The sequence below is a fragment of the Haemorhous mexicanus genome, chromosome 7, assembly GCF_027477595.1.
Source record: "Haemorhous mexicanus isolate bHaeMex1 chromosome 7, bHaeMex1.pri, whole genome shotgun sequence".
Classification (NCBI taxonomy): Eukaryota; Metazoa; Chordata; class Aves; order Passeriformes; family Fringillidae; genus Haemorhous; species Haemorhous mexicanus.
Genome location: NC_082347.1, coordinates 18,116,772 through 18,130,702, shown reverse-complemented (window position 1 = coordinate 18,130,702; position 13,931 = coordinate 18,116,772). Strand labels below are relative to the sequence as shown.

The 13,931-nt window shown below is 38.2% G+C and overlaps 1 protein-coding gene across 1 annotated transcript in view; it reads left to right on the top strand.

The window, feature by feature from the left end:
* Positions 1-13,931, top strand: part of RET (ret proto-oncogene) — a 78,812-nt gene that overhangs the window by 57,935 nt on the left and 6,946 nt on the right. The window contains exons 13-19 of the mRNA XM_059851259.1: positions 3,137-3,244; positions 4,686-4,900; positions 5,001-5,123; positions 6,692-6,762; positions 10,600-10,737; positions 12,621-12,720; positions 13,663-13,810. Coding sequence (XP_059707242.1) covers positions 3,137-3,244; positions 4,686-4,900; positions 5,001-5,123; positions 6,692-6,762; positions 10,600-10,737; positions 12,621-12,720; positions 13,663-13,810 — 903 coding nt within the window. The remainder of the gene's footprint in view (positions 1-3,136; positions 3,245-4,685; positions 4,901-5,000; positions 5,124-6,691; positions 6,763-10,599; positions 10,738-12,620; positions 12,721-13,662; positions 13,811-13,931) is intronic.

The window sequence follows — 13,931 nt, the reverse complement described above, 5'->3', positions numbered from 1 at the left end:
CAAATTATTTGTGGTAACCTCTGAATAGATTTGAAGAGGGGCTTGTGTGAAAGCAAAAGGTCAGCTAAAAACCCAGCAGTGCCACAGCCTCTCTTTCTTCCAGCATTCTGATGCATTCTGACAGTCACAGTCTGCAGATTTGTGACTTTAGCAGTCAGCATCACATTGATCCAAGTAAGTAATTCTAAATCATGGTGTGCAAGGAGCCTCTGTCTTAACATAGCAAACGTATTCAATTCTGTTTGGCATTGATGGGAATATCGCAAGGGTTTGTTAAAGCTTTCTGATTCTTTTTCTATCTAGTTTCCTTGGACAAAGCTTTTTAAATAAATCATGTGATAATCATATGAAGAGACAGAACAGACCTGTTAGCTTACTTTCCTGATTGAGAATTCTGTCTAGTTTTATACTTTCTGATCTGCTTTTCAACCGCTAGGAGCTCTGTCAAAATGGCTTGAATAACCCCGTGGTGTCTCCTGCGGTCTCCAGTTTACCCTAAGACTTTAAACCTGTGGGGAACAAAGTATGCCTAGATAATGTTAAGATGATAATATGAGACCTTGCACTGAACCATTCACTGCTGCTTACGAGTAAAAGCATGTCATTACAGGAAAATGTTATTCTTCTTATTACCTCTTCTGTTACATTCAAAGCACATTTGCCATTCCTTGAGAGGAAAGATGCTGCTTCTTTACCTAAGAAGTAAATGCATTATGCAGTGCATGCCTTCATTGCAAGAGGTTCAGGTCACATGGAGGAAGTCTAGGAACTAAGATTTTTCAGAAGTGAAGATTATTTAACTATTACTTGTAATGTTCAGTAATGACCTGTATTGTATTACGTTGTCAATACAATAGTGACTATTTCATCTCATGTTTGTTTGTGCACTTAGTGACACTGCTGTTTCTAGCACATTTTCATCAACATGTGACTGAGTTCAGATTCTAAGACATAGTGGTAAAAATGTTGCTTTTACTTGCAGATGGTTTGACATTCAGTTTTCCCTATCTGTTATAAAGGAAAGAATCGACCAAATTGACAATGTGAAGGAGTAAACCTTTATTTTAAGCACCTTATTTTAATAAATGGATCTGACATTTACAGTAATACGTCAGGCTCTAATGAATCTCTCTTAATGTAAATTAAATTGCAGATAGTCACCTGAAATTCCATTTTCCAGCTTGACTGTGGAGAGCATTTGTCATTCTGCAAATATTTATGTGCTATTATTGGTTTAACTTTTCTGTTCACACATGACAATTGAAGCATAAGGACCAGTGCATTAGCTTCAGTGGCCTTTGCAATGCTGCCAGGAAGGACAAAGGGCAGTTATTTTGGATCAGGCCAGCACCACCCATTCTTTCCCTGTACCAGATGCAGAGCAGGTCATTTGTCCAAGTGTTTGGGGCTGTTACACACTGAGTGATCTTTAAAGGGCAGTGCTAGGCACACCAGTATGTTATTGCCTCATATTGCATGAAAGACATCTCCTGCCTGAGCTGGGTAGATGGGCACAATCTGGGTAAGAACAGACCAGGGTAGGACTCTCCCTTCTGTGACAACCTGGTGTTAGGTACTGTGTAGGGAACAGGGAGCAATGAGCTGAGCCAAAATAGTCCTGGAGCTATGGATGGAGGTTTAGAGGAACAAATGGATAATTTTTTTTTCAGCCCATTATTGCCACTTTTCTCATATGAATTAAATTTGACCTCCTGCCTGATATGAATGCCCTCATTACAATAAAATTAAAGGGCAAAACACCAACCAATACATCAATACAAACTATTCCGTTTGTTAAAATTAGTGGCCTAAGGCTTTAGAGCTAAATGTCTCCATTTGAAGTTAGTTTTTTTCAGCAGACAAACAGGCATGGTACATGGTTAACTTTGCTCTGTTCTGTTTGTTCACACAGCTCCAGAACTACAAAAATAGGACTTTTCTTACAGGCATTAAGTTGACATTCTTGATTTTTGTTTTACATAAATATGTGCTTTTTGTAGTCTTTATCAGTAGTGAGAGACCAGCTGATACTGTTCTCTCTGCAGTGAAAGATTCTCTACTAGGAGTAGACTACAAGATAATATAAGGCAGATACAAACATGTAGTTCTGATACAAACGTAACAGTAGAACAGAATAACTGTTTTTATAAGGAGGGCAAACTGGTTGTTTATGAATAAGCAAATAAATCCTTTGGTGCTCACAACCTTTATGAAAAAAGCACACAGTACAGTACTAAAGAGCAGAAGTCAAACTTGGTTTTATTATCCTTGAATCAGGATGAGCACATCCTTGTCCATGCCCAGTAATGGCACTGGAGGAACTGTCCAGGCCGGTTCTGTGTGTCAGAGAGATTAAGAATGAGGAAGAAGAAGGTTTATCTCTGACCTATGGTGTCTTTCTGACTAGGGATCTCCTTCAAGCCCCAGTGCACTCAAAGAGGAAGCTTGTCAGTCTGAAGAATTCTGCAAAAAGGCAAAGCACTTGAAAGGCTAAGAAAGCCTGTTGGGGCTGTGTGTTGCCACATGATTCTCACTGACATCAGTGAAGTCTGCATACATGTTGCCCAGTAAAATCAGTTTGTACTGTGCATTTAACTTCTGAACTCTAAATCTGGATATATGCTACAAGAGTAAGCCTGTAGATTAGTGGATTTTTACTCTGTTGGAAGATGTATTTAGGAGAAGGAGTGAGTGAGTCTATTTTTATTTGATCAGTGTGAGAGCTTGGCTTTCTTATGCTTCTGAAGCTTTTATTGCACTGCTTCACCCAAAAAAAGTTGCTTTAGAACACCAGAAAAGGTCTAATAATTTCATGGCATCTTTAAGACATTACAGACTCTGCTCCTGATTCTTGCCTGACCTCCTTGTTCTGCAGTCATTAGTATCAGGGCAGAGCAATGCCTAGAGCAGGCTGCTACCAAGCCAGAGCAGCAGCAGTCACATTCACTTGGTTCTGATGTGAATGGCTGCAGGACGCTGGAGATGGGAAAAATTCTCTCCTGTGGGGAAGTACGGAGTTTTCTGACCTCTTGCTAACTCCGGGAGAGATGGTAGATCTCATATTTCAGACTGTACATAGAGAACTCTTGAGTAATGCTTTCCTAACCAAAACTGTGTGTTTGGTCACTTTCTGCAGAAAATGCTTCCCAAAGTGAGCTGAGAGATCTCCTGTCAGAGTTCAACCTTCTGAAACAAGTCAACCATCCTCACGTCATCAAACTTTATGGAGCTTGCAGTCAAGATGGTAAATAATAAAAGCTTGTTACTAAGATGAAACCATCCAGAAAGGAAATAAAATGCAGTTTGTGGATGGATTTCAACAACTGCTTGATAATTGCTGAACATCCTTTAAATTTGCTGTTGGCTGAAAAAAGAGGGATATATTAAAAAACAGAAAGAAAAGGGAAATACTAATTCAGTGTAACTAAGCATTCTTCCTGTGGTTTTCCTCAATGCACATTTTGATTCTGAAGCTATTTTAAATTAACAAGTCTCCTACAAATTCACTTCCAATCAATATATATTTTCATATTACATTAATAATCAATGTTTTCAACGATGAGTTATATTTCAAGTTTGAGTTTTCATTATTGTTGTTATTATTTATACTAAAGCAATGTAAATAGACAACTACAGCCATAAATAGACAAAGATAGCTGGATAGTTAGGTTGATAATCAGTTTTATTCCACTTTTGTCCCTCTCTGGTTATGAAATGGTTTCTAAAAGCCACAGTCATCAACAAGCATGTTTCAAGGGGTAAAATCTGCAGACACATGCATTATAAATTGTCATTGAGGCAAATTTTGTTGTTCATAGGAATTGCTCATTTTAAATGAAGTGGCATGGCAACATTCTCTTCCTTTTGCATCTGCAGTTGTGCAGCCTAAAATCACAGCATGGATTCTGCAGCCTCGGGCAAAGGCCTGCCTTATTTGCCCACCCAGTTCTGTTGCAAGTGTCACTTTTTAGTTGTAGACAGAGAATGTAATTCAGGAGTGAGTCATCTCTGAGTCTTAGTAAGGTCATGAGCCAGTGGGGTGGGTTAGTTTTTTTTCTTTTCAGTACAATGTATTTTTCATCCCAAAGGAAGTGAAATGTTACTGAGTCACAGGCTGTTAATAAATATCAAGTTAATTCATTAGTGTATGAGGTAGGAGGGCTTTGATACAGCACAGAAATGTATTTATCATTAGGTTGCTAGTATTGAGTAGGTATTATCCATGTGGGTAGTGAGAAGGAGAAATTAATGGTTTGTAATGCCAGAATGTTTCTAAGTGCTATCAAAATGCACCTTAAACACAATGCTGGAATTAGCAGATGATTTGAGCTCAGTATCACAAGCTCAAGATTATTTTAAAGTTTATCTAAGTTAGGCTGTTTCACAGATCAAATTTGTATGAAAGTTGTCTGGTTTTTTGGTCTCAGATTATCTAGATGAGGAATTACAGGCAAGAGCCAGCGTTCTGTTTTGATTTAGCCTGAAACTCATTCTCTTTGCATAGAGGATCCAAGCTAAAAATACTCTTATTTCATGGCTGACTCAGTGCTTTTTACATAACGGCGAAAAGTGTCTGGAGCCTCTGACTGTTCAAAATGTGCTGATTAGAAGAGACTTGTTTGAAAAAGACCCCTAAAATGGTTATCTGTGAATTGTTTAGTCACCAGTGTGTTTGTTTATTTCAGGCCCACTGTATTTAATTGTGGAATACGCCAAATACGGCTCCTTGCGCAGTTTCCTCAGGGAAAGTCGGAAAGTTGGCCCGAGCTACGTGGGCAGTGACGGCAACAGGAATTCCAGTTATTTGGATAACCCTGACGAGAGAGCCTTAACCATGGGAGACCTGATATCATTTGCATGGCAGATATCCCGAGGGATGCAGTACCTTGCAGAAATGAAGGTAGGGCAGGCAGGGGTGATCTCAGCGTGTGATAGACGTGGAGCAAGCTGCTGGTTCCTCCACAAGAAGCATAAACACTCCTGTTGTTTCCTTCCAAAAGCTTGTGCATCGGGATTTAGCAGCCAGGAACGTGTTGGTGGCAGAAGGGCGCAAAATGAAGATTTCTGATTTTGGCCTCTCGCGTGATGTATATGAAGAAGATTCCTATGTAAAGAGGAGCAAGGTACAGTGTCTGTTAAAAGCAGCAGTGGAAGTTATTGCCTGATCAAGGAAATGAATTTTTACTGTGGGATAGAAAAAAAAAAAAAAATATATATATATATATATATGTATATATGTAAAATATGTCTCATCTTTAAGTAACTATTACCTCTTGACTCCTCATTCATGCAGTCTTCTCATTCCACTTCTTATTTATCCAGTTCCTCATCAAACTACATGAAAACACAAACAAAAAACTCCATCTTTTTTTCTTTCTCTCTTCCTATTTATAATTAAAAATTTAAACTAAAAATACCAAAGAGCTAAAAAATACATAGACAATTTATATCAAGTTGCACGCAACTTCCCCAAGTCAGTCCTGGGCTAGACTGTGATGTTCGTGAGCACAGCTTCCCACTGACTATGTCAAATGAGCAGTGATGGTTCAGTTTCCTCTATGGTTTAATATGAGGGAGCTGCCAACAGAATTTTTCTCTGCGTGAAAATATTAAAATTTTATGAGAAGATTTCCATAAATACTGTGAATTTTTAGTTTAGCTTTCTCTGTTTTTAAGGGCCAGTTTGTGTGAATGTTGCATAAGTCAAAATGAGTTGTGAAGAAAGAAAAACTTCTAGAAGGCATGATTTTATGTAAAAGGGCATTGCTGTGTTCATTTAGCTCTCTTCTGATGGATGTGTTTTTACAATGATTTGTACCAGTTGCTCTGTATTTTAAGAGTAATGCATTTACATAAATGCAATTTGGCAGTTTTGTTTGGTGGGGCAGGAGGTATTGAGTGGATATTTGCTCTTTACTTCTGAGACACTCATCACTGTAGTATTATTCAGAGCCTAACAAACATCTGTCTGCTTGGATGGGGAGACAGGAAAAAGAAGAATTTGAGAAGGAAGAGGAAGTTTCAAATCCTACTGAAATACTTTTTGCATCGATATATATGCATTTCATGAGAATGAGAAGTAAGGCATATGAATGTTAATCATACTGTGAAGGTTATGAAACATCTTGGAAATTTTGCATACCTAAATTTTCATGAATATTTGGGATGGATTACTTAGATTTTCTCAGTGAATTTCTGCCAGTGAAAAGTAGCAACTTGTAGATTCCACTTAGAAACTAGTAACCAAATATGACTGTCCAGGTTCAGTTCTGAAACCAGAGGTATCTGTAACACCCAGGTGCTTCTATTTATGCATCATCCCTGGTATAAATGAGAGAGTTCTTCCTCTTTACCCATCATTCCTCATCATTTTTGCATCTGCACATTTTCAAAGTTCTTTGTTAAGAGAAGAGTTGAGTTTATCTGACTTAAACTGGTGACCACCTGCAAAAAGCCACACCAGCCTATTGTGAATAGATTGCCGAAGTGTGTGAGAAGACATGAACTATTTTTTTTTAAAAGCACTTAAAATTATTCTTCTTACTGTTTTTCTTACGAAATACCAAATCATAAGTGCATTGGCAAGTGCTGTAGTATGGACAGACTGTGTTTTACTATTTTGAAGATAAATACCTTGTTTTTTCACTTGGAAACTTATTTTTCTGACCATTACTGCTTTTTTACCTCCTAGGGCCGAATCCCTGTGAAATGGATGGCCATAGAGTCACTATTTGACCATATCTACACAACACAAAGTGATGTGTAAGTGTAAATGCTTGAATACTTTCTGGTTTATGTGCTTGTTTATGGAGCTGGGGGAGGGAGCACAGCAAGGTGTGTAGGAGCCATAACCATTATTTCTGCAAAGAAACCTGAAAGAAGTCTGGATGGCACCATCAACCGGCAGTGATGCCCAAGATTTTTGCTGTTGAATTAAATCTGAATAAAATATTATCAGTTATTATGTATTTATGTACATAATTCTTGTTGAAATCAGCAAGGGTTGGATCTGTTCATGTGACATGATTGACTTTGAATATAGACACGAGTTAGTAGCGTTTGCTACAGATAATGGTCATACCTGAACTTCACTGTTCTGTTCATCACTTGTCTGTAACACTGAGTGGCAGGTGAGGGATGGAGTGGAAGAAAGGAAGGGGAATTTGATGCCTGACCTCTGTTCCTGTTGAAATCAATGACAGAACTCCAGTCAGCTTAACCCAGTTTCAGTGCCAAGATACAAGCTTATTTTCATGATTAGGGAAACAGAGACCCTGGAGGTGGATATGCTGGAATCTCCACCTGTGATGAAGAGGAGGCAAAACAACTGCAGCTAAATTATCCCCATGTCTGATAAGCATGGGCCAGGCAGAAGAGTGTTTGTAGACATTTCTAATTCAGGATCAGATGCTTTTCATTTCTCTCTGGGGTGAACAATGCTTGTGACTAGTCACCAGGCAGACTCAAAAGCTAAAGATTATTTATGTAGGAGAAAAACCTCTAAAGGACTGTAAAAGGAGCAGTACATACTGCTAGATTTTCTGCTAGGTAGCATCTTGATACCTTCTAAGTTTGCCTTGAAAGAGAGCATCTGACCAAAGTAATGTTTTTGTTACACTCAGAGGGAGTAAAAAGCTAATTTGGGTTGTGTTGCACTTTGAGGGGAAAAACACTTTGGTGATAGCAGGATGTCAAAACTTGCACCTTTAGATTTGTACTTCAAAAATTATTACCATTCACTTTTTACTCTTCTCTCTGCAGATCAGACCAGTTTTAGTGAAATAAAATATTTGCATGCCTTGGCAGTTCCTTACAAAATGAATCTCCAAAGTATTTTCCTTTACTTTGTATCCACTGGAGTAAGAAAAGGAAAAAATAGGGATAATTCTTGAGAGAATGTCAGTTTTACTTAGGTCAGTTTTCAGGTTTTTCTGGGTCTCTTTTTATCCTCCTCACAGCACCTATTGAGCTGACTTGCTACTCTAAAATTAAATTTTCCCAAAGAATCGGTAAAATTCCTTTAAAAACTTCTAAGCATATTTTTAATTTCTTTAGTTTTGTCACTATGGTTTGGGGCAGAACAGATTGTGTTGTCATGTAACTGCCTCTTCTTTGATTACTGATGGATGATCTGGATCCAATAGCATTCCTCCCATTCCGTTTTCCTGATGGGTGCTGTTAAGTAAGCCCAGGAGTGTGTTTCCTGTCAGTGGGATCCACCACCATGCAGAGATTGCCCAAAGCAAGCAATCTCTGCATGGTGTCAAGCAAGCCAGCTCAGAGCCCTGGGCAGCACAATGTGCTGGTGCTGTGTCGCTTCCCTGCCTCCCAGGGTTGCCTTAGGATCTACATGCAGGGCTGTGCAGATTGCCCAGCTTTCCTGGGGATGCCTCAGGAGCACGGCATTGTGCCACACACCTCTACTCCCATGCAGTGCCAGAAAGGCTCCAGGTGTCTGCTGTGCTTACACTGTGCCTTTGTCTCACTGCTGGTTCACCTTTGCTGTGTCATTATGCATGAAATAATCCAAGAGTGCTGTACAGCAGCTCCTAACTTAGCCAGGTTCCTGCAGAGCAGAACTGAGACACACACACACAGAGCTGCAGAGCAAATCCTCTCTAGCACCAGGTTCCAGGATGGCATTTCAGAGCAGCAGGCTGATCAATGAAGTACTCCTTTGGCTATGTTGATTGATACTTGAGATAATTTCACTCACTGAAAGTATTATTTCATGGACATTCTCTGTTGTTTGTGGTGATGCAGTTATATTTTAGGTGAACATATTATTCCCTTTTTTTCAGATATTCTGTTTCTGTTTTCCACCCTTTTCCTTCTCAAGCTGTTCTGTATAGTTAGTGGTTAGCAGAGTTTAATAACAGTATTACTTGCCAGCATTTACAAAACCCCGTTTTTGCTTAAGATGTCTGTGACATCAGTGGAAGGCTAACCTACTATCACAAACTTTTCTTTCCTGGCTTTTTGTGATCATGTTTTTATTCCACAATAAACATAACACAGTTTGAAATTCTTCATCTCTCGTAACAATCTGAAAATACTGCAGCATTCTACAGCATTCTATTCTAATATGTTCATTTACGGAACAACTTCAGTTAAGAAATTGTTCATCTGATCCCTCCTACCATATTCTGTAAAATTCCTCCTAAGCAGAAGGGGATTTTAGAAATAAAACCTGCCATGCTCCAAAGTTTAGGTGAATTAATCATGGACAGAATTGTAACCTGATGGCAGAGTGTAATTGGCTTCAAAAAGGGTATGAGGAGAAATGTTAATAAAGTATATGAAAATGCTATAAATATTCATAAGCTTTCAAGAATGTGCAGAGTGATTAAAAATTAATTCAGTGAATGGTATTAGGCAGAAGAATGGCAGCATACCACTTGGGACCCTGTCAGAGTCACTTTGACTTCTCTAACAATTGGGGAGGTTTTATTGCTGTACCTCTGGGTTATTTTTATTCTTTAAAACGTGAGAAGCGCAGGTAGAAGGGAGTCAGATGGGAGGTGAGGTATTTGGCTAACACTTTGAGATGGAATTTTCATAGGGAATTAGACATGGCTATTTGGTTTGGCAGTAGGTGTCTGACACTTCCTGAAATTTTCTTAAAAATGGAGTTTACAGAGAAATTGCCCAAAGCTAGCATTTTCATAAATTTTGTGCAATTTTGCTTCCAGATGCATCCCATTGAGCAGCCCCAGTGTTGGCTGGTTTCCTTCCTTTCAAACATCCAGATTTTGTCAGTTGTCAGTTGAGCAGATTCAGGGTTGATTTGTAGCTTCTTTGTTTCTCAAAAAGCCTTTCAGTAAGAAAAGAAAAACATTTTTGCCTCTTTTCTCCTGGCTTGCTCTCCAGAAATGGACTAATTTATCTAAATATTTATCACTCATTATGCAAGATCTTTTTGTTTGAGCTCAGCAGTAAAGTAGGTTTAAAAATGCACTATTTCTTCTGCTCATTTCAGAAAATTGTTTCTTCTGTTCTGTGTCAAAGTTCATTTTAGGCATTTGGTATTTCCAGAGGAAATTCTTTCCTCTTCTTTCATCAACTCTTAGAAAATTAAGTCCTGAATCACTGAAATGACCCAAGAGACCAGCTGAAATCAAAGGTGTTACTTGTGATTTAAATAAACACATTGTGTTGCCTCATAGTCAAGACAGCAAACCAGTCCTGTGGTAACTCTGTAAATTTAATTTAGAGTTATTTCGGAATACAAGAGCTAATTAGGGAGGTTAGACTTCTGCAGGAGCCCTGTGCAGCAGAGGAGCAAGTCTTTGGTCTGGGCCACCAGAGGAAGGACTTCCTCTTTCTGCTGTCTAGAGAAGATGGATCTTCCCAGGGTATAATTAGCTTTTGTCAATGGATAAAAGAGGGGTATCTGTTTCCTCTACTCTCTTGGTTGCTAGCCTTTTCAATGAGCATGGGAACAAGATGCACGGCTTGCGTCTGAACAGCTGCTCTGGCATGAGGTGTCTTGATTTTTGTTGGGTTCTGAAAATACTAGGAGGAGATTTGTTGTGTAAATGCCACACTAAGCTCCTGAAACCTACCACTCAATATAAAAGCTCGTTTTGTCTTTTTCAGATGGTCATTTGGAGTTCTGCTATGGGAGATTGTTACTTTAGGAGGCAATCCTTACCCAGGTATTGCTCCTGAAAGACTCTTTAACCTCCTAAAAACAGGCTATAGAATGGAGAGACCAGAAAACTGCAGTGAAGAAATGTAAGTAACTCTTGATCTGATTAGATTCAGAAAACATTAATAAATATACTTGAAAAAAGAAAGGTTTAAATAAATGCCTCATAAATACTATTCTGTATTTCTTAGAGATATAGTCAAAATATGTCATGCTAAAGAATGTCACGAAATTAATGAACAGTAAAGCGAGGGGGAAGAATTGCCCACAGAATGCCTACAGCTATAGCCAAACCATTTGTAGAGTATTGAATAACATGCTTGCCAAACAATTAAAAGAGTTTGTACATTCAAAACTTCTGAGGGGAAGGAGGAAACTTACATAAAACGCAGTGGTAGCTGAAATATTCAAGAAAATGTCATAGTACTTTCTGCAACTGAAACAGATATTCCATGCACAGTCTCTAAGTTTCCAGAGGAAAAATTGTACCTAGGCCCAGAAATCTACACCCTTGAAGATAAAAATTTTCTGTGACTTGATAAGCCATGGCTTTGGAGACAGTTCACAATTTGTTAGCTGATTTATTAAAACACAGTCAGTGTGAAGTATCTTTTGTCTGTGATCTTCCATGGCATTTGGAGAGGAGGTGTGATTTTATGTTCAGCCTGCAAATTTGGTTGTGGTTGTGGTTTTTTGAAAGTTCCCAGGCTTTAATCATTGTGACCACTCGTTTTACTGATTTTCAGTTGGAAGGATGCTTTGACCGCATCTGTGCTGAGAAAAAAAGGTTTAAATAAATAATAGTATAAATAATAGGTTTTTTAACATACAGTGAAAAACATTAAGTATTTTCAAATTTAGGGCAGTGTAGCAGTTTACAAGAATGATTGGCAAATATCATCTAGGAAATATATAATACTAATCTTTATTTGTTTCATCTCCGTGAGGAATACTCATTCCACAAACATTTTATGTCATTGATAATTATTAGTTTAGGCAAGCTGACCGCATCTGAGTTTCTGGGATTTTTTTAATTGAAACTAAATAATGTTTTTCTGACTTTTTTCAGATTTTATTCTGTTTTACTCAGAAATTTTTCTGACAGCTTGTGAAAGCCCACTTTAAGGACCTTTTTTCTCAAATTGCATTCTCTCCTATAGGCAGTCAAGTACGAGAGGGATCATGGATGTAGGCATAAAATGCAGTGCTTTTCAATAGCTTCCTGTAGTTCTCAAAGCCCACTGTTTCCACCATTAGAGCATTTATGTGGACAGATCACGCAGTCCTGAGAACAGCTGAGCTAGGAAAATGACATGAATTGCATAGGTTGGGGAGTTACACTTCCAGAACTTGCCAATGTCTGTCTAATAGTCGCTCAACTCTAAAAACTTTAGCTCTGTTCACTTTCCTTTCCACACTCTATATTATAGAAGGCAGTTAAAAAGAGAATATATATAGGTTTAATCAAAAGAACAATAATAAAAGTAATCAAAAGAACATTAGTTTCTGCAAATAGTCTTAGACTAGGCTTCGCTTTGAAGAAAAGTTTACAGAAATTTAAGAATTTGAACAAATGAAAACCAAATTTCTGCTTTTTGGTATAACAGCAGAGTTTTTCAGTTTGATACACAAATTTCTTCAGTGTCATATACAAAGTGAATTAGAAATCTGGCATGCTGCCCTACATTTGAGGTGGTCCCTTGAGAAAGTGAAACCTGAGACTACAGTCCTTCAAGGACAGCCAAGTGCATCATCATTTAAACTCATGGAGACTCTTGAAAATAAAAGCCCATTGTTGTGAGTGTCAGTTGTTAATTCCAGGGAACATTTAACAGTACTCACAACAGAGATTGATGCACTTGTGGATGGCCTTTATGCCACAGTTAAGTTCAGTGCTGTGAATCATTAGAGCAGAAGCAAGAGCCATTTCTAACAGTTTGGGTTTTTTTCACCCTGTGACGGGTCCCAGGTACAACCTCATGTTGCGCTGCTGGAAGCAAGAAGCTGATAAAAGACCAACATTTACTGAGATCAGCAAGGAACTAGAGAAAATGATGGTGAAGAGTAGGGTAAGTGTGGAAAGCATGGATTTTGAAAGTTTTTGTGATTTTTTGAGTTTGAATGTACGGAAATAATTACTTTTTAATTTTATTTTAAAGCAAAGTAACTTATTTTTCATCAAATCTTGAAGTATTTACATATCTGCTTCCTTCTACATACATGCAGCTATTTGAAAGCAGTATTACCTCTTCTGATAGCTTTGGTGACTTCAGCCCAAAATGTAAATGGATTATCATTAGCCTGTCTATTTTCTTTAAATAATAGGAATAATTTAAACATTATTGTGAGAAGTTATTCCTAAATAAATAATGTTAGAGAGCTAGAACTAGAAGAATGTAGTATTTAATACATTTTAAATTAGTTGAAAATGCTTCACATTCTTTTTTTTTTTTTTTGCATCAAAGCAATTCAGCAACATAAATAAAAACCAATGAATTCTTATTGGTGACCTAAATATTTAGTTTTAGAACAGCAACCAAAGCTTTATTTGGCAATATTTACGTAGTTATTTTATGTATTGTTATGTAATAGCTTTTGTAAAATGATTATGAGATCTGAGTACCTTGTCCTTTAAGCATGCATATGTATCTCCATATATATATATTCCAGGCATACATATGGATCAGGCATGCCAGCAGCTGAGGGTCAAACAAAGCATTTAGGACAGCTTTTCAGTTTGTTGGGTGTTCTACTGATGTGCAGAATTAAGTAGGGGAAGTATTCATATATCTCTAGGAGGGGCAGTGTTCAGGCAAATCAGATGCTTCCAGAGCTGCTGTGGCTGCTGGAAAGCAGAGCCTCCTCAAGTGCCAGAGGTTCTAGAGAAGGGTGAATGCAGTGGGTCTGTAGTTCCTTGCTGTAAAGAAAGCAGGTGCACATTTATGCTTTTTTTCCCAAACAGCAACACTGCCACGTGCATTAATGCAGCTTTTTGTGTCTTCATTTCTCAGGACTACTTGGACCTTGCAGCTTCCACGCCCTCCGATTCCTTACTGTACGATGATGGGCTCTCCGAAGAGGAGACACCTCTCGTGGACTGTAATAATGCTCCCCTCCCTCGAACCCTCCCTTCCACATGGATTGAAAACAAACTCTATGGTAGAATTTCACATGCATTTACTAGATTCTAGCAACACACAAAAAAAGTTGATTTTTCTTCTGCACTGTTCTCAGACTCTGTAACCCCATTACAGTGTTTCTTGTCTGAATGAAGCCAATC